The sequence below is a fragment of the Diadema antillarum genome, unplaced genomic scaffold (genome assembly GCF_040938485.1).
Source record: "Diadema antillarum isolate AM-2024a unplaced genomic scaffold, OU_Dant_1.0 seq00001829_RagTag, whole genome shotgun sequence".
In the NCBI taxonomy this organism is placed as follows: Eukaryota; Metazoa; Echinodermata; class Echinoidea; order Diadematoida; family Diadematidae; genus Diadema; species Diadema antillarum.
The window spans coordinates 497264-521730 of record NW_027272502.1 but is presented as its reverse complement, the minus strand read 5'-3'; the positions used below and the strand labels follow the sequence as shown (position 1 = coordinate 521730).

The following is a 24467-nucleotide window of genomic DNA, read 5'->3' as shown; positions in this document are numbered from 1 at the left end:
TGGTTCAGTCAGTAATCGATCCCGAACACGCTCAGAATTGGTCTTCTCGACCAGCTGGTCCCTGATGAATTCATCCCTCATTGTTCCGAAGTTGCACGGTACAGCAAGGATCCTGAGAGCACTTACATACTCGTCCACAGTTTCATTTGGAAGTTGAGCTCTCTGCCGGAATTTATAGCGTTCAGCTACTACATTGACCGCAGGCGTGAAATGTGCCGTAAGTCGAGCCAATGTCTCGTCGTACGTTTCGACCGCAGTTGCGCTATGTGCACGTGCTTCGGCATCTCCGCTGCCTGACGAATCCGTAGAAACACTGGGCGGTAGTGTATTGTAGATGCGCTGCCCCTCAGGCCCAAGGCAGTGTAGCAGCATAGCCCTACGGCGATCGTCAGCAAATTTGTTCGCCCCACTTGCGAGCAAGAAAGTCTTGAAAAGTCCTTGCCATTGCGTCCATGGCATAGAAGGAGGGCCAGGATTTGGTAGAAATGGTGGCGGAGGCTGTAAATGCGCCATCTCGTCGCCAAAATGTTATGTCTACTTCCGAAAGAGACACGAATTTAGGAAAACTGGAGGCATGTCGTAGGTTCAACGTCGTTTAATCACGATCCATTTTTCACTCTCTTAGCCTTATTTCAGGCCGTTTCATGACATAAAATAGTCTTGATTCAGACTTAAACGATGTATTAAAACAGTAACCACAACATATATATATATATATATATATATATATATATATGTATATAATATATGTTTCATCTGTTGGTACGCTTTTCCTTCCAATGCAGCAGCACATTAGAACCGACAACTGAGATTTTCGTATAGACGTGCTTCTCTTACTTTGCGGAGGTTGTAGGAATCTTTTGCCAGTACACTCCTTCTGGGGAGGCCTGTGCGGACGATGATCCTACGCGGGTTCTGGTCCTCGGCGGCGGCGTGGGATCCTTGTGGTTGTTGTTGGCGTTGACGGTCTTCAAATGCGGCCAGGATTTTGTTTCGTTTTGTCATGTATACGGACGCGGCAATGATATCGCGTGGAGCTGGGTCATGGGACGGACCCTCCGCTGGCCTGGCTCGAAGCGTTGTCACGGCGTGGGAGGCGATGGGGGTTAACCAGGGCAATGTTGTCAGCGTCCCTAATCCCAAGATAGGATAAGGTATCCCGAAGGACGTCATCAACGTGCCCATCTTGGGTTTCTGCAACAACATAGAAAAGACGATTTGTACGTCTACCGTGAATCTCCGTGATTGTCAGCTTATTCTGTAGCTTGTTGATTTCCTCCGTCATCTTTTTTCCCCCTATTTCTGGGTCTTTTCTCCGTTCCAGCTCTGTGATCTTATCTGAGTTCATTGTGACAGAACCCTCAAGGTCGGAGATCTTTTTGTTGATGGAGGCAACTTCACTGGACAACGAATCGAGCTTCGCACAGACGTTGGCCGAAGAAAGTTGAATACTGGAAGCGGTGGATGTCAGCCAGTGTTAGATCGACGGGCTCGGTGTCGCTTGAAGATTCGGGCCGATCAGAGTGGGCCAGATGGGCGGTGATGGCACTCACTTCTTTAGTGGTTTGCCGAGTTTTGCGGGAAGCTATTATTATGCTGTTTTTTGTATCAACCAAACAGAGTTCAAGTTGCCCGAAATACAGCTCCATGAGGGTAGAGTAAGGGCTTTCTAGAAATAATGGTGTAATTTGCAGTTTATAGATGAGGAGCACGAAGAATTGTATAGTAACGAATCTTGTGAGAGGAAAAGGCTGGAAAATAGGGCGGCGGCCGACAACGCGGGAGAACTACAGCTGTACGTCCGTCTCCATCGAGAGTTGGGAAGGTTTTCGGAAGGGATATTTACAATCAGCTCCATGCAATATTTGCATGTCTTTCAAATGTTAGCAAATGTTAGTATCCATTCATATCCTACCTGTGATGCAACAGAATATCATAGAAAATCTAAAACTTTTTTTATAGCTCAAAAGTCCGTAAGGCATAACGATCCAGATATATGAAACTCATTGGGTGATTTCAAGTTCGGTGCTAGTGCTAGTGCTAGCCCCCGAATAACAGCGCTAAATCGAGCTCCACCACCGACGGTCAGATTAACAAGGCGATACCGATCAAAATTATCGATCACCAGCACTAGGTGTTGGAATCACAGCACCGCGAGCTCCTCGGGAATTGCGCGACGAAGAAGAGTGATTGCGCGTGATTACAGTCAAATATTAAAAGATGTAGCCAAAATTGCTCAGTTTTAGAGACATATTCAGGAAGACAGATTAAAATGCCACAAATTTCACCCACTCCCCAAAATATAACTATCTTAATTTTGCTCCCAGGCTCAGATTTATAAAGCCATGTCGAGAGTGTTCGAGTACGTTATGTGGGCCACCACTGCATTAGCATAGACTTTGCACGTAAAACGTGCATCTGTTAAAGACGTGAATATGAGTCTCGCACGGCAACGCTAACACCAGCACCGAACTTGAAATGACGAAATGTTAATCCCTAGAGGCTAGTGTTAGTCAATGGTGAAAAAGCACGTAAATCGCTAACACAATCGGCGGAGCTCGGTTCAGCAGATGACATTCAACACCAAGCCCAGCACCAGCAACCGGAAATACGTCATAATTTTGAGGTCAACTCCCAACACCGACGTGATTTCAAGTTCGGTTTTATCGCCGGTGCTAGTGCCGAGATAGCACTAGCACTAGCACTAGCACCGAACTTGAAATCACCCATTGACTGATGATCTTATATAGACGCAGTTCTTCCTTACAGTGATTCAAATCATCCTATAAAAGTTCTCGCAACATATCACTCGAATTAGAAATACGCCGTTTAGCTCCAAGTTCCTGAACATTGTTTATATATATATAATCTTTTCGCTTCTCCGTTCTGTTGCAATTTGAGTACCCTATTATTCTTGTCCCTTATACTCGTTTTTCTTTCTTGTCCTTTTGTATTTTCCACCTAATGTTGTCCTTTTTTCGGTCAAATGACATTCAAAATACTTGAAATGTTCATGTTATTTATTCTACAGATATTTGTGTATGTGTTGTGTTCCTTCAGTTAAATAAATATATTATATAATTGTTCAAAGCAGTAAAGATTACACGCCCTTGTCAAAGTCAAGCGATATGCCTATTGACAAACGGTCTCCTCCACCTGTATACCAATAAAGTTTTGTCGTCATGAAATATTTACATTAACATTTTTACATGACTATGTACTAAGTACTACTATTTATATGTCAGTGATTTGTGAATCTTTGATATTGTCATACTTATTTTTGTTGAATTGAATATTATAATGGATAAATAAAACTTACTGAAACTGAAACTGAAACACACCCATGCATACACACGTATGCACTCACATGTATACGTGAGCGTCGCACGGAAACAAAAAAAAAAGGGGCGCTGGGAATATTAGTTCCTGAATGCAACTGATCTTGTTGATTATTCTTCTTATTCGTTTATTTTCTTTACACAAAAGATGCAGTTAGGCCTATATACAACTAAAAGTAGACTTCATAAACATGATAATAATCAAAGTATTCTAATTCCTTTTGGAATTCTGCCTCCATTTGAATGACAACATGCAATCAAACGCAAGTCAGAATAACTCAGAGCCGATATCAGCCAACCAGAATTCGGTACTTATTGTATCTTTTATGTTCTGGTTGATCTCAACTTTTATGCAATAGGGTCCAGGAGAAAGTTTCCAACCCCACAAGAATATGAAGTACACTGATCAATGACTACATGTAGCCACGCCCTTCTCCCAGTCTAGTCGCCTTACGACGTGGAATCGCCAGTATAGGACAAAATTATTACAACCCTGCACCACCCTCCATTTCGACTTCATGCATTTTGGGTGTCAATACTTCGCTGGAAATCATGGCTAAAAATTTTGAGAGGGGAGAACAGCCAGACAAGGCTGCAAAACGTGCCAAGTTTCAACACGAAGTTGATGAGGAGAGGTAAGCCATATTATAGTCAAAACGGAACATTTTAATCTCAAAGAAATGTCTTCAAATCATGCGTATGACTTTCAATTTTGATGGCAGACAGGATAGCGGAAAAAGCCTGCATACCGGGTTTCTTTAAAAAAAATGAAAAGTTCCAAGTGTATGTTTCTGACCTTTGCAAAATCATGTTTAGTTTTCATATTAAAAAAGAAGCTATGAAAAACATTTCGCTGTGATTGCTTCACAAAAGGAAAACCAGTCGGAATGTTCCCTCGATTGACATGGGTTTTCAATAGGCACATTTCGAATCATGACTAAAATGATTAATTGCAGACTTGACAAAATATCTGGATTATGGCTGGTTATTATTCATAGAGATGCTCTCTTAGCCATTCGAACTTGGTTTTGCATCGTACAAACTGATCGACTACTTTGATTGCATGATAAGGTTTGCATCTGGGCTAACTCATGTCATTTACTGCGACCCATGTGTTGTTTACACTTAGGGCTTCAACCCCTATAATACCGCAGGGGACTCAATCAGGGATAAAATATGATTTACATCAGACTTGAACAAGCAGAACTGATCGGGGCACTTCATTATTCATGTAATTAATGTATATAATCATACAGAATTCAAAATGGGCCCATTCCTCTCAATTTATCACAGGATGTCAGACGATGTGGATACCCTTCTGAAAGGTATTGCATTAGATATCTCAAACAATGAAGACATCGAGAACCTTGGGAAACAATTGGGTTTCACTTTGGGAGAAATCCAGAACTTTATCAAAACCAACAATCGTTACCATGAAGTAACCAGTGATGGAACTGTCAGCATGCTTCGTAAGTGGAGCCAAAGGGTAAGCCCGTCGTCACTTCGATCAGACTTGAGAGAAGCTTTGATGAGAGCCAGGCTTGTCCGGATTGCTGAGACATATCTACCATCGGGTAGGTCATCATACTGTAAAGATTAAAAGTGATGAAAAGTATTGTGTGCAGATGCATAGGGTAATTTTCCTATAGACAGAGTGATTCAGGAGACAAACATGACATTGATCATTAAAAGAGTAGTCCTAATTAAATAGATATACACCGTAATATTGTCACGATCTTTTCCTCTACCATTTTGTGTTAAATGCATACAGAGTGTGTTGTTATGTTCACTCTCATTTTTGTTTAATGTTTGTAATGTTTATGTTACGTAGTGTAGATGCTATTTACATGGTAAAATCAATCAATCAATCAATAAAATGATAATAATAGCTCATGGCAAAACAAATCGTGTGTTTAACTTTAGTCATACATTGTATAGGCATTTTATCCGGCATTGTGTCATCATTCTGTTTGGAAAGTGAGGTTGAATTCCAACAGCTGTTTGTGCACTCTGTCATAACCCTTTGTTTCCTTTACTTTAATTACCAGTCCCCTATCCCCTCTTCAGCTTACCATTAAAAAATAAGCACACTTGATGACAAATAAAAACAAAAGCTAAAGGTCTTGAATCATTCATATACACCTCACTGTTTTAACAATGTCATAACAGCAATTATTAATAGAACGGGGGGGGGGGGTGTTTCATAAAGCTGTTCGTATATGCCCAAGTTGTTCGTAAAAGCACCAAGTTGCTTGTAAGTGCACCCAGTTGTTAAGTCCTTCATAGATTAGTTCGTAATATTACGATCAACTGAGGCTGTTTCATAAAGATCTGAGTTGTTTGTAAGTTCAAGAAGGTGCTTGTACCTTTACTACAGATATGGTTCAGGTTGCTCTTAAAAATCAAATGTGTTTGTAAGCCGTTCGTAAGTGTTTCAGAGCAACAAAACACCTGCAAGCAGATTAGGGAAAGAAGGGTATTTCTGTGCAGGCAGAACCCTAGTAGAGGGTTCTTTACCCTTTACTGGCGTCACACGAGCAGGATAGTGTATTTTGGCCAACCTGTTGGCACATGCTCTACGATTATACAGGACAATCAGAAAAAGACCTCTATCCAATCTCTTACAAGTGTGAATTTATTGCAGTAATATAATTTGCCTTGCAGTGTACTTTATATAACATACATCTATATTAGGATCAGTTTTCCTGTGTTGAGTTGTGACAGATTTCTGATTGGCTGTTTCTATGGGAAGTAGCCATTCCAGCACGATTTGCTATCTTAACATCTTTCTTATATGAAATGTGGCCCTGAAAGTTAAGATCTCTCTGAGACGCTTATATGCCAATTCCACTATGATCATAATGGACGCCATGTTATTGTAATGAATTGCCTTTTTATGAAGGGCAATCACCATTATAGTAATTAAAATTGTAACAAGACTGTCCTGCAGTCATTATGGATGATCTCAGTGCAATTAGCTAAATAGTAAATTGATTCACAAGTATGCATGCATGTGACACGTTTGAAGTCGATGTCTTGAACAGTATAAGATATCTTTAAGAAATATATTTTCAGATCAATGACCCATGTTCTTTGACCTTCGACTTACCCAAGCTTTATTCTGTTTATGCGCACGTGCTCATCAGTATAATTCATCAATGCAAGAACTAAGACAATGCAGAAATTAGTGAGGGAGCAAGGAGATAACGGATGGACAGACGGATGATGCGCGCAATACCATAATAATTATGTTGCAATCAATCAAGCGAACATAATTTCAGGGACTTAAGTATCAAAAGGCTTAGTGAAAGTATAAGCAAATTAAAGTTGCTCTCAATGAGTGAAAGCAATAAATCACACTCTGTATTTAGAAGGTCAGCGACTGAAAATGAGCCTCACAAACACCAATGTTGGGGTAGACAAATGTAGAGGTGAGGAAACTCATCACCATGGCACCATGTCTTCTATTTGGCCTATGCGATTAGAAACTTCTGAGGTATCTCATTCCCATCTGTTGTCACCCCTTCCTTCATGTTTTACCCCCACCAAACAAACAAACAAACAAACAAACAAACAAACAAACAACAACAACACCAAAAGCAAATAAAAAAAAAAAACCACTACTGGAACATCTTAGCTTCAATGCAAACTACAAGCAACATATTCGTTAAATGAAATAGATATTGCTTTCTCTAATAGCAGAGACCCTCAGAACTCGCCTCTTCATATCCTGCCCCTTTTTTTTCATCTGTATTTCTCTCCATTCATGCTCTCCCTTTCCCATGGCTGCTCAGGCTGGTAGCAAGCTCCTCCCAAGCTTTCTGTTTCCTCTCCTCCACCTGTCAATTAAAGTTTAGTCTAGAATTACTTGAATGAAATAACAGGCTGCCAGTGACAAGCAGCATTCTGCTGAAGGAGGCAAGTATTGGTACATAAAATAATGCTAAGAACTCACCACTTTATGTGCCGTACAGGATCAATAACAAGAACAGTATTATATTCTGGCTTCATGGCAATAACCTCAGAAGCTACATAACATAAATATAAGCAAAGATCAGGGGAGGAATGACTTGTAACAGGGACAATGACGATAGGTTGGGGTTACCTTGGGTTAGTGTACAATTTATTCCCCCGAATCAACCTTCATAATCCTTCTGCCCTATTTCAATTCCTCATTTAGCAAACTTGTATGAATGCATATATTTTATGATCTCTTGCCATCAAACATTTTGAAGGAAATTTTTGCAATTGTTCAAAACTGCAACTTGTAAGGGCTTTATTTATAATTTAACTAAAAACTGCAATTGCCTGCATTAACTTTAATAACAAGAAAGGATATTCTTGCAGCAATGTATTAGGAGAAATAATGGTAACGTGTCACCATGAAGAATGCTTCTTATATATACTATATACAATGAATATTTGAGTCATCTGCAGTAACTTCTGTAATTTGATTTGATTTGATTTGATTTGATTTGATTTGATTTTATTGGTTCCTGCATTATATCATTGTTCATGCAGAAACAAAAACATATGTTATATACATTGATTGTACCATACATTATACAGGGGTGGCCCAAAAAGAACGGATTACCTAAGATCTTTAATTACAGCAATATTGTTGCACATGTGTCATTATTGTGCATACTATTGGAAGGCCTTTTTTTCCTATGGAATGACGCCAAGTTATTTAATTTTGGTTAATGCGTTATGATTTAAGGACTATTTTGTGAACGATTGCAATTTTCAAAATGTGATCATTTTGCTCTCTCAGAGATACCGAAATCAGAGATAATTCGGCTTACCATAGAACCAATAGCGTTCACAATGTGTGGAATGTGGACAACGGCTCTTTACTGTGAATGGAAGAGAGAGTGGGGCGGGAAGGAGGGTGTGAATTTCATTGTCCGTTATCATTGTGAATGAGACGACAAGTTGGGCTCAATGAAAATATGCTAAATTTAGCTGGAAAGTAGCGAGGTTAATTTAAAGGCATGATTGGTAGTGGCGTGAGTTCATGAGTGGTTTAGGAATAAAGGCCGTACTTTTAATTGTAAGTATGCATTGATAAATACAGTGAGAATCTGTATCTGTGAGTGGATTAGTAAAACTTGAATCGTACCAGGCAAGTTCTACAAAATGCACACTAGGTGGTTCTGTGAACAGGGGTGCAAGTACACGGAGGCCGGAGGGCAAATTTTTTCATCACCTTTTTTTTTTAACCAGCAAACCTCACCCCCCCCCCCCCCACCACCCGGTGGTTCATGATCTTCATTATGCTTGATTTTCCTTATAGTTTTCGTCCATCTGAACATAATCATAAAGGTCAGAGAGCTGAGACTGAGAATTTTTAAAAATCGGCCAGCCACATTGTTAAATCATGTCATCAAATTTTCTTGCGACTGCTCGGAGATCCGTAAATTTCGCAATAGAACGTCTCAGAGTCGTAGACTGTAGCGGTGACATCTCTGCAACTGCTCTGCAGTCGCGAACTATAGTTTCAAGCCAGGTGAGATACCTCTTAATTCGTTCATAAACCGACATAGCAACATTCTTAGTTCTCACTGTGCTTATCAATGTATACTTAATTAAAAGTACTGTGCTTTATTCCTAAACCACTCATGAACTCACGTCAGCACTGCCAATCATGCCTTTGAATAAACCTCGCTACTTTCCAGCTAAATTTAGCATTTCATTGAGCCCAACATGTTGTCTCATTCACAATGATAACGGACAATGACAACCACACCGTGCGCCCCGCCCACTCTTTCTTCCATTCACATTAAGAGCTGTTATCCACATTCCACACATTGTGAAGACGCTACTGGTTCTATGGCAAGCCGAATTATCGCTGATTTCGGTATCTCTGAGAGTGCAAAAATGATCACATTTGGAAAATTGCAAGGGTTCACTAAAATGGTCCTTAAATCATAACGCATTAACTGAAATTAAAGAACTTGGTGTCATTCTATTAGAAAGAGAACGGACTTTCCAATAGTATATAAAATAATGAAATATTTGCAACAATATTGCAGTAATTAAAGATCTTTGGTGTTCCGTTCTTTTTGGGCTACCCTGTATATGTATATATGTACACACACACACACACACACACACACACACACACATATATATATATAATACATATACAATATATAATATATATATATATATATAATTGTATATATACATATACATATATACATAAACATTAATTGCTAACAAAGTAAGTTTCTTCATCAACTTTAGAATACTATACAGCAATACAGTTTCTTCGTTGCCTTTACAATGTACAACAGAACATATCAGCAATGCAATGAACAAACGCAGAAGGGCTACAGCTTAAGCATTGCTTGATTTGTATGCAGCCCTCGTGCATAATACATTACTAGTATTATAGGAAAAAAGGAGGGAGGTATGACTTGCATAGACATGGGATAGAAGAAAGGAGAGAGGAGAGGTCTGTCTGCTTTCGCTAATACACAACGTTAGATCACCTGCATCGCTAAATAGTAAGAATGGCAAAGTATTTTCTCACCGAGGTACAGGTGAACGGTTACAGGTCATGGTCGGTTACATAACACTACGCTATAAATTCAGAACGGCGATAATTCCACGAGGGAATTTCATGTACAATACATTTACAATGACATTATAAGATCACTGACATTCAGAGAGCAGCATTGTCTTTACAACTTTCTTAAAAGAATACATAGACTTTAAAGTTCGAATTTCAGAAGGAAGAGAGTTCCAAATATCGGGTCCAGTGTGTCTGATAGATTTCAGAGCCATCACCGTTTTCAGATTTTGTACATGAAATTTATCAGATTGCCTAATGGGATAAGAATGTATGTCCTTATTCGACTGAAATAATGAGGAAAAAAAAGAAGATGACAACTGACCGTTATACAAACGAAACATGAAATGTGAATTTGCACAAAAAAAAATAATAATGATAATGTAAATTACCTTTAGTGTTTTTAATTCTACGAACAGAGGATCTGAATGGTCCCGATAACCTGAATTGGTGTATCACGTATAGCTTTCTTTCTGTAGAAGCAATATACATACTGTACTGTCAATGTGACTTTTTGCAGTTGCCCAAACAATGTCACAATAGGAGATGTTTCTTTAGTATCAAGGAATTATAAAGCATAAATGAAATATTCTGTTAATTTCAATTTGAAAGAAAATACGAAGAGAGAAGGTAAGCTGTATCATAACTCCCAGCATGATGAATCAAACTGAGAGAATAAGATAAAAATAATGGCCCGTGGTATTTCAGCTTATCACTTGACACTTGCCTTCAGCTATATATTATAGTAACTTGTCAATTGTCTTGAGGATGACATTGTGGGTGTTTCAACTACCAAAATGTAGGAATCGATCGAAAGAATCCACACACGTCTTAGGGATGCCTTGTCTACCTGATTTATACCCTGCTAGACATATTTATATATTTCTCTCATCTCGTCATTCATTCATTCTTTCATTCATTCATTTTTTTTTCATCTCCAACAGAACTTGTAAATACATTTTTTATCACATAAAATATAAGCACATATATGTGTCAATAATTACAAATATGAAGTATGATATTTAAGGAAAAAACAAATGATAGGGTGGAAAAAAACACAAAACATTTTGAAGTTTAGAGAATGCAGGAGATGGGGAGGAATGCTGAAGAAGCAACGCTTGTAGGGTGCATTCCCCTCCCCCCCCCCCCCCCACACACACAGGAAAACAAAAATATACATAAGATAGCATTGATATTTTACTTTAGTACTCGAAATTCAATCTACAAAAATGAATAACACAAATTACGAATAACTAGAAATGTTGCTACGGCGACTGGTATGCCTCCGTCATAATGCATGGTTCTCCTAATTGGTCTATAGTACATGTGGACAATGTGTGATTACATTTTCACAAAATTGGCAAAATATTAAAATGACAAGTTTGTCACAAACGTGTTATATGCTCACCTTCCTTGACCTAGGTTTAATTGGAAGAATACATGTATTAGAGCATGTATTTGGAGATTTTAGAACTTTAACTTGACTTTGATCCATCCATAAGTTTATGCACTGAGTAATATTCAAGGTATGGAGAAAAAGTGCAATTTCTGTATTGAATAGTAAATTGTTGCCATTTTCATCTGGTCTTTGACCATAAAATTCATATTAAGATAATCACTGTCAGGTAGAACATGCATAAATATGTAGTAAGTTTCAAGATAACTTGAACCATTTCCTAGATAGCATTATGGAGGAAACAGTTCAGCACTTTCACTTGATCTTTGACCTTTTGACCTTTGAGGCAAAAAAAGAAGAAGAAAAGAAACTTAACAGAGAATCTCTATTGTGTTATACATGCATACACCAAGTGTAAAAAAAAATACTCCTGCTGGCATTGCATAAATATGAGGGAAATAGTAAAATTTTGAAGTGTTGCCCTTGACCTTTGACCCCATGAACCCTAAATCTGCTAGACAATCACTGCCAGTCAGTATGTTCCATGAAGATACTTTATTTTACAGATATAAATCATGTAATACAGCTTTGAATAAATCAAAGTACATTAAAATATCGGAATACTCTTACGTCCCTGTTACGTAAAGCAAAGAAAGATTATTTTTGTTCTTTGTTTGAACAGCACAAGTCAGATGCAAAATCTACCTGGCATGTAATAAACAGTGTTATTCATAAACGTGTAAATAAGGGTAGTATTGATAATATCCTTTGTGAAGGGAAGAATTTAACAAATGATGTGGAAATTGCTGAAGCATTCAACTCTTTTTTTTTTTGTTAATATTGGTCCGAATCTGGCCCGCAATATTTCATCTGTACACAGACCCTTTCATTCTTACCTTTTAAAATTCCAATCCACAGTCCTTATTTTTTCTCCCAGTACTTGAAACAGAGGTCGTAGATATTGTCAATTCTTTTAGCCCCAAGAAGAGTACAGGTCATGATGGGATTTCTAATCACCTCATGAAATGTATTGTAAACGAAATACTATCACCCTTAGTTCACATTTTGAATTTATCTTTATTGACTGGTATTGTGCCCATTAAAATGAAAATTGCTAAAGTTATCCCAATCTATAAGAAAGGCAGAGAGGATGAGTTAGGAAATTTTCGACCAATATCGCTTCTGTCATTCTTTTCTAAATTACTTGAGAAGGTGATTTATAATCGTTTAATCAAATTTGTAAACGATTGTGATATTTTAGCTGATAATCAATTCGGGTTCCGGAAAAAAAACATGCAACCACCCATGCTATATTACTACTGGTTGAGAAAATTGTAAGAGCTATAGCAGGGCTCGACACTAACGGTAGCCCGGTGGCCCGGGGCCACCAAAAATGAAAGTCGGGCCACCAAATTTCAAAAAAGGGCAAATTTGGTGGCCCGCCTCGGGCCATCAAAAATTTTTTTGAAAAGTATGTCAATAAATTCGTAACTCTTTGCGCCGGAAATTAGCAGTTAAATTTGTTTAAAGGATGGATGAAAAGGACTGAATGAGTGCCTGAGAGTGAGTGTTGCAAGTTTGTTGAAGTTTATTTATGAGTAGATATGTCTAACTTCTAATTCTTACTATCATAAAACTTAAATATTTGACTCATTAACAAAAAGGACTTTTAATGTTTTTTATTGTTTTTTTTTCGGGACACCAAATTTTTCTCTCGGGCCACCAAAAATTTGAAGATTTAGGATTTTGGTGGCCCCATCGGGCCACCAAACAAAAAAGTTAGTGTCGAGCCATGGCTATAGACGCAAGTCGCATACAGTCGGTCTGTTTCTGGACTACTCCAAGGCCTTTGACACAATAGATCACGAAATTCTTTTGTATAAACTAAATCATTACGGTATTCGTGGAAAGGCCTTGGAGTGGTTCAGAAGTTATCTTACCGGTCGATCTCAATTTGTTTCCGTAAATAATCATGAATCTGATATAAACTCGATTTGTTGTGGTGTTCCACAGGGCTCCCTCTTAGGTCCTCTTTTATTCATTTTATACATCAATGACTTCCGTAAACTCATCCTCTCTGCTGTCTTTTCTTCTGTTCGCAGATGATACAAGTCTCTTTTATTCTCACTCAGATCCTTATGTTTTGAGCACTCGATTCTCTGAATAATGAACTTAAGTTGGTGTTTGAGTGGATTCAGGCAAATAAATTGTCGCTTAACATGAATAAGACCAATTATATGGTTTTCAGTAACACAATAAAATCTCTTCCAGGTTTAGTTTTAATGAACGGTTTACAGTTAAATCAAATAGATTCAACAAAATTTTTAGGTATTTATATTGACAGTAACCTTTCATGGAAAGTACATATTGATTATTTATGTAAATTGTTGTGCAAGAATGTTGGAATTATTCACAAACTGAAATATCTCTTCCTAAAGCCAATATTGCATTCTCTTTATACAACTTTATTATTACCTTACTTGAATTACGGAATATTAGCCTGGGGGAATTGCTCAAAGACTAAAATTGATTCCTTACTTTTGGTTCAGAAAAAGGCCTTGCGGATTATAAATCGAGCACAATTTTTTGATCATACTGATGAATTGTTTGTTTCTAGTAAATTGTTAAAAATTTCTGATTTGTATTTATATCATGTTGGAATTTTCATGTATAAGTTGAATACTGGTAACCTTCCTAGTATATTTTCCTCAATGTTTGTGAAAAACAGTGATAGTCATACTTACCCTACAAGACACAGTGAATCCTATCATTTTTCCCCTGTTCGTACATTTTTAGCCCTTAAGACAATTACATCTACCGCCGGCCCTTCTTTCTGGAATGAGTAAGATTCGGTTCGGTTGCACTCAAGTTCTTTAAGCTCCTTTAAGAAAAATCTCAAAGCCAATTTTCTAAAATCCTATGTGTAATTATTTTGCCGTAATCGCTTAATTTTTTTTTTTTGCATATACTTAAATGATGCCTCGCTCGGATGACCTCACCAGTTTGATTAACTTGCTACTTTTTAAAGTATTTATACCATAAGTTCATCATAAAACATTACATACTATACTTTTTACATCCCGTAAACATTGTAATATTCTCGATATTTTGAATTTTGCAGGTTACGTCACTTCTGACTTTGATATACTGTACTAAAAACCCTATGTTATATTTTTGGAACCCACATCCTACAAGCTTTGCTTTTTAGTGGGTTCCTCATATTACACGTTAATTATATGTCCTTATACATTTGTGCATTATTGGTTCAAACTGACCATTGTGTGAAAAACATTTCTGCTTCAAATCAAATGGAATATAAAACTTGTACGAAATGTGAAATATGGAACGTGAATTAAAAAAAAAAAGATACCTTGAACAATTTCCAAGGTACAGAGAAAAAGGTGAAATTTTAATATTTTTACTTGACCTTTTGACCTTTGACCTTTGACCTCATGACCCCAAACTTTCACCAGAGAATCTTAATTAGGTATTACATGTATACACTAAGTTTCAAGAAAATATCTTCAGGCAATGCATAGATATGGAGGAAATAGTGAAATCGTATGTATTTGACCTTGACCTTTTGACCTTTTACCTTGAGCATGTGCACCCAAAAGTTGACAGGCACAACTTCACCCCCTAATACACATACATGTCAAGTTTCATTAGGATACTTCTAAAAAAAAATTGTAGTTACGCTTGCCACAAAATTCATTACGGACGGACGGAAGGACGGACGGACGGAAGGACAGACGGACGGACGGACGGACAACCCGAAAACATAATGCCTGCGGCACCACTTCGTGGCGGAGGCATAAAAACCTAACTATCCCTACACAGACACCCAGACAAATCCAAACACTACGTCGCTGTCATGCAGAAAACAGAACGGGAAAGAAAAGACAGAGAGATGAAGAAGAAGAAAAAGAAGAACAAGAAATAATATGGTTGGAGAATAGGAGAAAGAAAGAATTATGTCCATTGAGAAGACAAGAAGTGAAGAGTGAACGGAACCGCTAAGCTATACGCAAAATATGAAGGGAACAATGAGAGTGAATATTCCAGTAATTCTGAAATCATTGAAAAGTCAACAAAATTTGACCTTTTCAATTTAAATGTGAAAAATATATATGTTTAATGATAACGTTCAAAAGAATTTTGTTTTTAGAATTATCTTTAAAAAAAATCTTTAACTTAACTTTAAAACAATTCAAACTTGTGGCCGTTTATAAATTATTACTGAGGCCATTCCAAAATTTTGGTCCAAGGAAAGTAAATGTGGATTGAATGAATATCGTTCTGGTTAAAGGTAAATGAAATTCATTAGAATGACGAGTCGGATATCTGTGAAAGGAGTTGTTTCTCACAAACGTCCCAGTAAAAGTGGGAGGTAACAAATTATTACTAAATTTATACATGAAATGGCCAAGATGATACTCATATTAAAATATTAGAATATCATTTCCCAAAGATACAAAATTGCATTCTTGCTAGTACACTGTATTCATTGGCACTCATTTGGGAGTTACAGACTTGAAATTACATCAAAGTAGAAAAGTAATAGTATGAATTAGCTGGCAGACTTTTCAATCAGATTAAAGATTAAATGTGTAGCCAAACTATCAGATACTGACTCTTTGAATTCTAGTTTGCGGCAGCATAATATTGTGCGATGGTGTGTACATTGTAATTATGTATTCGTTTGTTTGATTTCTTTTTTTTTTCTTCATGAAAAGGGAATTAGCGTAATGTTGCTCCATTCGATTCGACCACAGCTCTGGAGATCAACTTATCCGGAACTGGCCAAAATGTTTGATTCCAGTCATCTTTTCTTCTTTTTTTTTTTTTTTTTTTTTGCATGTGTGGTTATAATTAAAATATGGTGAAACAGTGAATGATTTTGAATGACTTTATTAGACATTAAGATTACAGTCTTCTTGTGTCCATGCTGTACTATGTCAGTAAGAAGATGTTTGGAGGATTTCAAGGCTTTTTTATCAACCAAAGGAGGGTAATGGTACAACAAATGCCAAACGGATGTTAGAAATGGCAGCAATATCTTATAGCCAGTGATCCCCCCCCCCCACTTTGCACCGCGGCAGGGGGGTCTGTGGTTAACAATGTGACATCCATGCAGTCTAATCATTTTAGCTTTGTATTGGCCTAATATTGAGATGACAGAATCCATGATTTGGTGAACATAAAAGAATCCTTGTTGCATAGTATGCATTCCAGATTTAGTTGGTATCAATGATCTCAAATTTGCATTCTTTCAGATTCATCAGGTACATCAAGTTCAGTTCCAGCAAGTAAAGGCTCTACAAATGACAGAGTTCAACAAATCAAAAAGGAGTTACGGGAACATTATGACAACATGTACAGCAGTGTGCGCACTTCCCCTCTTTATTCGAAATCATCAATGAAGCTGGAGGAAATATACACAAATTTAGTGATGTTGTCTAATGATAAGAGCGATGAAGGAATAGACATCAATTACGATAATTTCATTGAACACTTGGAGCAGATTGGCACTAAAAGAGGTATACGAAAACGTATTGCAATTAGTGGAGAAGCGGGTGTTGGCAAAACAACTTTCCTTACTAAACTTGCACTTGACTGGGCTTTGGGAAGATGTCTGCAGGCCATTGATCTCCTTTTCTTAATTCATCTTAGGGAAATTGAGGAGAGTACATGCTTTAGTCATTCCATCATGAACAATTTGTCTGATGACCTGAACTGTGATTGGGTTGAATTAGACGAATACATTCGAACGAACCAGCAGAAAGTAATGATTCTCTATGACGGTCTTGATGAGTACGGTCAGGATATTAGTGTAAAAGCTTCAAGAGATGCCACCCCTGCAGTGATCAAGTGCGAGAAGTTCAAAAGTTCCCGAGTTATTGTTACCACTAGACCGTGGAAAGCTGATCGGATAAGATCCGATGAGAAATTGAAGAAGCAGTACACATTTGTTAAGATTGAGGGCTTCAAGCCAGGTGATGTTTCCTGCTACATTTCGAAATTCTTCCAAAACAACGAAGAGGCCAGGGAGAGTCTCACTAGATTGATGACAGAGAAGGACAGCCTTGTAGCACAGAATATGGCACCCTACCCCATTTACTGCAGCATGCTTTGTTTCATCTGGCAGAACGAAGGAAGCCGCAGTGTGATTCAGGAACTAAAGACATTTTCCAAAACTCTTCGACCAATTGATACTCCTTCTTAAAGAGCACTATGCTGGTAAGGTGACTGTCCAAGAAGACCAACAAAAGAAATTGGAGCAAGGTAACGTCTGTTTACAGAATTTTGGCAAAGATGCTTTGTATAGTGTCCTTCGTAACGAACTTGTAGTTAGAGCAAAAGACCTCATTGCAAGTGAAGATGATTTACAGACGGCATGTGATATTGGGGTCCTCACAAGAGACAAGCGTTTTGTTTCAAGTTGGGAAAACAACAAGAGAAAAACAGAACTTGTGGTTGAATACCGAATTCCCCACAAGTTATTTCATGAGTATCTAGCGGGAATACATCTGGCATGGCTGTATGAGAACAACCTGGAGGAGTTCAACAAGCTGACAAAACAGCTGATTGATGACTACCAGTCGTATCGATACCTCCTCTACTTCACTGCAGCACAAGGACTAGATGTTGGAACGGCTGTCCTTGGTTTCTTATGTGAGATGTTGAATGTTGAGGATGAGGACGAACTGTTGTTTGTCATTAATGTCGCCTTTGAATGCAATTATCTGGATGCCGCCAAGCCTCTGATTCTTCATCTTAACACACTTTCATCATTGCGGATTAGAGGATATGACCATACAACTTCTGGATGGATGTATGTACTTCAGGCCTGTAGTTACTCTGTAAGCATTGTTCACCTTTCCTTCACATCACTACGTTTCTATATTACTGTTATGCCGCATACACAGCAGCAGGGTACATCATTATAGCTTTATTTTCACGAGAGTTATGATTATACGGGAATTCTTATAATTCTCATGACCTGTTTTAATTCTGCAGTCAAAGTTCATTTGTTGTATTTTGTGTGCCTCACACACACATACACACACGCACAATGAGTGGCCGGATCACAAAGAAAACGAGGATGTCAATCGCATACCCAAGTTGTGACATTCAACTGACCATGCATTCAGAATTGATATCTCTGCAAGTTGTTAGCACAATTTTCCCTGAAAAATACCAAATATTCCTCTTTCCATCATTTCTGTTCAGATTATTGCACATTTCAAGTGTAACACAAACGCAGAACTGAATGTCTTAATGTTCTACTTCTTCAATCATCAGGCATCGGAGCGTTCAGATAAGTGTGATATAGCAGACAAGGACGATAGTCCTGCTTCTGCTGCTCGACTTGCTGGTCGAGGCATTTGCTCACTATCCAATCTCAGATCAATGGAACTGGACGACGTCCAGCTGCATGACGCGTTCTACACAGGAATGGCTTCTATGGCCTCACAATCAAAGGTTAGATTCTTCTGTTCAAAGAGTATTACTATTTTCTCTTCTTTTCTTTGCCGATTTGGGCATCAGCTGTGATTACTGTAAGAAGGTTTGCATGAATCTATTAAAGTGCTTGTACTGTATATACATTATTACTTCGGGGTTTTTTTCATCTAATTATAACAGCGTAGAAATAATTTGTAAGAATTGAGCTAACATGCACTCAGGAGATGATGATACACAGTTATAAGATCAAAGATGATTGATGCATGAGTATACTTTAGAAGAATCACGTGCTGTGGAAACAGTGGATCCTTATATATGGACGCCTTATTAAATGAAAGAAAAAAATATAATATTGTAGAATCATGCTTTCCAACCTTAGAGGATCATTTGTGACCCTGCATCACAAAACAAACGGAAAATCGCCAGACATGAAATTAATTAAGAGCATATTCTGAAAGAGCAGACTTAGATCAAGTGGACTCTTCTAACCTATCTAAATATTGCAAAGAAACCACACACTCAGGAAAAGTGTGAACTGTGAAAAGAGACTCTGAAGTACCGTGTCTTTTCAAGAGCTTATCTTCACCAAGCTGTGCTGGCTGTGCCATGAATGGGAGAAAAAACAGGATGAAAACCACCGGAGTAACAGCAACGAATGAATTATTAGATTAAACTGAAATTAAGCTTGCCTTATAAACACACTCCGTCCTTAATTAATGTCAACTTTCCAAGTAGTAGCATCATCCTTTCAAAAGTTATAGGAGTTGAAAGTGAAGAGTGTGTACAAGGTTTTTAAGAAATGAAAAGAATAATCTAAAGCCACATTTAATCACACTTTTTGAAAAAAAAAAGATAATATGCTAAAAACACACTTTTCTGCCCGTTTATGATCCCAAATTTTAGCATAATGTAAAAGAAAACTTGCTCTTTCAGAAATATGAAAAAGTCAAGATGTTTTCAGTCCTCACACAAAATCAGTGTGTGTGACTTTTTGTTTTTTTTTTGATGCAAGGTCATTTTGCTCACAATCGGTAAAGCTTGTTTTGTCATGAAAAGAGGGGATATGTATTTACTCGTTCTTCCATGGTCTTAGACCATCTCAGGATTTGCCTCCTTGGTATTCCATGTGGTATGTAGTTTGCGTTCAAAAGACCTACAATCACAAGGTTATGTTGTTTTACCCCAATTCCCTCCCCCCCCCCTGACTTAATGATTAATTCATTCCTTTAAACTATATTGATACAATTCGTCTGTGTTAATGCAAGAAAAAAAATACTGAAAATTAAAATCATTCATATACTGACAAGACTGACGTGTACAACAACAGACAAAAAAAAAAAAAACTTATCATAATTATATATCAAAGATGTAACTTTTTTTTTACAATACACTTGAGATCAAATTTTTAGGTGTTTCGCATAAACATGGAAAATATTAGGCCTATATGTTGAGAGAGATAGGAAAAGAAGAGTTACAGAATATTCTATGTTATTATATTACAAAACCGTAAAACCAGATGATTTGGGCATGTGTAAGCCTATTATCTTGTGAGCCCCATGAACGTTGTGATATAATGCTATCTAATCCGTTTGAAAAGAAAAAAAAAATGTTGCTGAATTTAGAGGGCATAAACGCGGTATTGTATTTGACTGTCTATGAATCTATTCGTGCTATATCCGGTCTGTATCCATCTTTTTCAGCAGAAAAACCTAAGTAGACAGGTTAAAGTTCATTTGAAGCACAATATACAGATCATACCAACCCCGGAGGGAAAAAAGCACTAAAAGTGTACAGGTCTTTGCCATATCCTCTATTCAGTTATCTGAGAAATTTCTCGAAGATTTTGGAGTGATCCCTGACGTCACTACAAAATGAGTGAAAATGAACATTTTCACTCAAAATTCACTCCAATTTCACTCTAAATTCACTCTTTTTGTATTCACTCTTTTTAGAGTGAAAATTTTCACTCGATTTTTTTCAGAGAGTACAAATTTTGGAAATGGCATCGACGGAAATTGTAAAAACATTCAGTTTTCACGGGAAATGTACAAACTTTGCCGGGAAATTTACGAATCATTTATTTCAACGGTATTATGACGTATCGATGGTTTATTAAGTTAAATCAATGTGCATCAAAACTGCGCATGAATCTTTATACTTGTACCGCTTTCATATAACTTGGCAGATCGCATAGTTAGGGCGATCACGGTTGTTGTAATGGTAATATTATTGTATTCCTTGGTCATATCATTAATGTATATATTGATGCAAAGCTCCAATCAATAGAACACAGTTAGTTAGTGAGGGAATGTTATTTCCCCATCTCTCTGCCAAAAAAGAAAAAAAAACTCCCTATCTATATTCGTAATTAAAGTGTTGACAAGTTCAAATCATTGTTGAAAATTTATCTGTTTACTCTCAATCCTAATTTTGTTGTTTTTGTTGTTGCTATTGTTATATCATATGCACATGATGCTGTTTCTTACCTCATTTTTTTTTCCGGATTAATGCGCTTATAAAGGTCAGTATTACGCGCTATATAAGGAATCAACTTTAGTTTCATCAATAATAAATGCTACATTCATAAACCGCTTAAAAAACACATGCTTCTATATGCGCTGCACAATTCAGATACAAAATACAAACAAACAAATTGAATAACGAGTATAACAATCAATCTAATACATACAATGATTAACAAAAAGGGCTATGAATATCTATCTTCATGATGGAAAACGAAAAAAAGCGGGTTTTCTTTCCATCCCTTCATCATCTCATTCGCATTAAGTGATTGTGTCCCATATCAACCACCGTCCTGTCATATACGTATAAAGTTGAAAACGATAAACGTGAAATACTTTGCTAAGGCTATGTAACATGGAAAGAAACATCTCCCCTGTTGTATCAGAGTCCTACCCCAAGAGTATCTGCACCATGCCAAACCTTCAGATGTTACACCTATACAAAGTCAAAATAGCAGATGTTTTTTTGCCCTTGTTACATGAGCAGCAGGAGCGAAGGTATCTTCTTTGCCTCATTTAGTTACCAATGCATGGGAAACCTTCCTGTAATTAAAAAACAAACAAACAAACAGATGATTGAGATACTAAACGATGTTTTCGCCATGTTGAACTAAAAAGAATAGTTTGTTTCTTTCTATGTTGCATAGTTTTAGCATAGTATTTTATGTTTATAGTTTTCACCTTTCTACATTTATGACAGGTTGATATAGGACACGATCACGTAATGCAAATGAGATGATGAAGGGATGGAAAGAAAACCCGTTTTTTTCCGTTTTCCATCATGAAGATAAATATTCATAACCCTTTTTGTTAACTATTTTATGTATTAGAGTGATTGTTATACTTGTTATTCATTTGTTTGTTTATATTTTTTATATCCATTGAATGATATAGAGCGCACATAAAAGTATGCGTTATGATAAGCTTTATGAATGTAGCATTTATTATTGATGACACTAAAGTTGATTCCTTATCGCGTAATACTGATGTTTCTAAGGGCAACACCTTAATTACGAATATGGATAGGAAGTTTTTTCTTGCAAAGAGATGGGGAAATAAAAAAAAAGAAAGAAAAAATCATATCGCCTTAGCCGCTACGGGTATAAGTGCGGGGGCCTCGTGATAACGGGAGACTGGAGGAAGAACGGAGAGAACAGGTTGAAGTGGATGAGCAGAAGGAAATCAATCTTTAAGAAAAGATGGAGCAAGATTATTTCATGTCTTGTAAACAATAAGCAGGACTTTAAAGCTGATACGTCGATGTATGGGGAGCAAATAGGGGGATTGGAGAACTGCATGGAGTAATGTGGTCATATCTTGTTGTAAGGGTCATATCATTAATGTATTCCTTAAAATGTTGTTGCTGCAAAGCTTCAATCAATAACACACTTTTGCGGTCTTGACATCTCCCCTGCCTGTTGTATCAGAGTCCTACCCCAAGACTATCTGCACCATGCCAAACCTTCAGACGTTACACCTATACAAAGTCAAAATAGCAGATGTTTTTTTTTTCTTGCCCTTGTTACATCAGCAGCAGGAGCGAAGGTATCTTCTTTGCCTCATTTAGTTTCCAATATATATATATATATATATATATATATATATATATATATATATATATATATATATATTTAATGGTCATATCAATAACGTATTCCTTATATTATGTTGCTGCAAAGCTTCAATCAATAGAACACTGGAGAGGACCTGACATCTCCCCTGCTGCATCAGAGGCTTACGCCAAGAGTATCTGCACCATGCCAAACCTTCAGAGGTTAGAGCTTGACGATGTCAAGATAGCAGACGATTTCTTTCTTGCCCTCTGTACATCAGCAGCAGGATCGAAGGTATATCTTTCTTCTTTGCTTGATTTGGTTTTCAATGCATTATAAACCTTCCTGCAATAAAAACAACAACACAAAAACAAACAAAAAAACAAACAAACAGATGATTGAGATACTAAACGATGTTTTCACCGTGTTGGACTAAAAAGAATAGTTTGTTTCTTTCCATGTTGCATACTTTTAGCATAGTATTTTATGTTTATACTTTTCACCTTTCTACATTATTATGACAGGTTGATATAGAACACGATCACGTAATGCAAATGAGATGATGAAGGGATGGAAAGAAAACCCGTTTTTTCCGTTTTTCATCATGAAGATAGATATTCATAACCCTTCTTGTTAATTATTGTATGTATTAGATCGATTGTTATACTTGTTATTCATTTGTTTTTTTTTATATTTTGTATCTCCATTATACTGCGCACATAAAACATGCGTCAGCTTTCTCTCTCTCTCTCTCTCTCTCTCTCCCTCTCCCTAACCCTTATGTTGGACTCTCTTGTTTTTCTTCACTATAATGTTATTTGTTATCGGTTGCCAAACAGTCAAGCGTTGTGCTTATTATTGGCAATCGTTCTGTATGCAAATTATTAACACGTTACTCGTGTAATTATACTACAGATGTATTGCATAATTGATGAAAATGATGAAAATTGTATAAAGTATAATACCGGTATTTTGTACTTTCTTAATGAAATTGCAGAAAGTTGATGTATTTGAAAAAAAATGGCATACAGAGAATAAATAAATCAAATCAAATCAAATCAAATGAATGTAGCATTTATTATTGATGACACTAAAGTTGATTCCTTAGCACATAATACTGATGGTTTTAAGTGCATTAATCCGGAAAAAAATGAGGACAGATACAGCATTATGTGCATTAGCAGCAACAACAACAACAACAATAACAAAATTAGGATTGAGTACACAGATAAGTTTTCAACAATGGTTTGAACTTGGTCAACGCTTCCATTATACGAACATAGATATAGGGAGTTTCTTGCACAGAGATGGGGAAATACTGTAGTAACCGAAAGAGCCCTATTACTGTATGTAGCCGCTGCGGGTATAGGTGCGGGGATCACGTGATAACTGGAGAGTGAAGGAAGAACGGAGAGAACGGGTTGAAGTGGATGAGCAGAAGGAAATCATATCTTTAAGAAAATATGAGCAAGATTATTATATATTTTTAATGATCATATCAATAATGTATTCCTTATATTATGTTGCTGCAAAGCTTCAATCAATAGAACACCGTTGTGGACCTGACATCTCCCCTGCTGCATCAGAGGCTTACGCCAAGAGTATCTGCACCAT

At 37.1% G+C, this 24467-nt stretch overlaps 1 protein-coding gene across 1 annotated transcript in view; it reads left to right on the top strand.

Annotated features, from left to right (window-relative positions):
- Nucleotides 1-3890: 3890 nt before the first annotated feature.
- The window catches only part of LOC139712613 (uncharacterized), a 36714-nt gene continuing 16137 nt past the window's right edge, over nt 3891-24467 (top strand). The window contains exons 1-3 of the mRNA XM_071624418.1: nt 3891-3973; nt 4632-4807; nt 16588-17500. Of these exons, the coding sequence (XP_071480519.1) occupies nt 3891-3973; nt 4632-4807; nt 16588-17500 (1172 nt within the window). The remainder of the gene's footprint in view (nt 3974-4631; nt 4808-16587; nt 17501-24467) is intronic.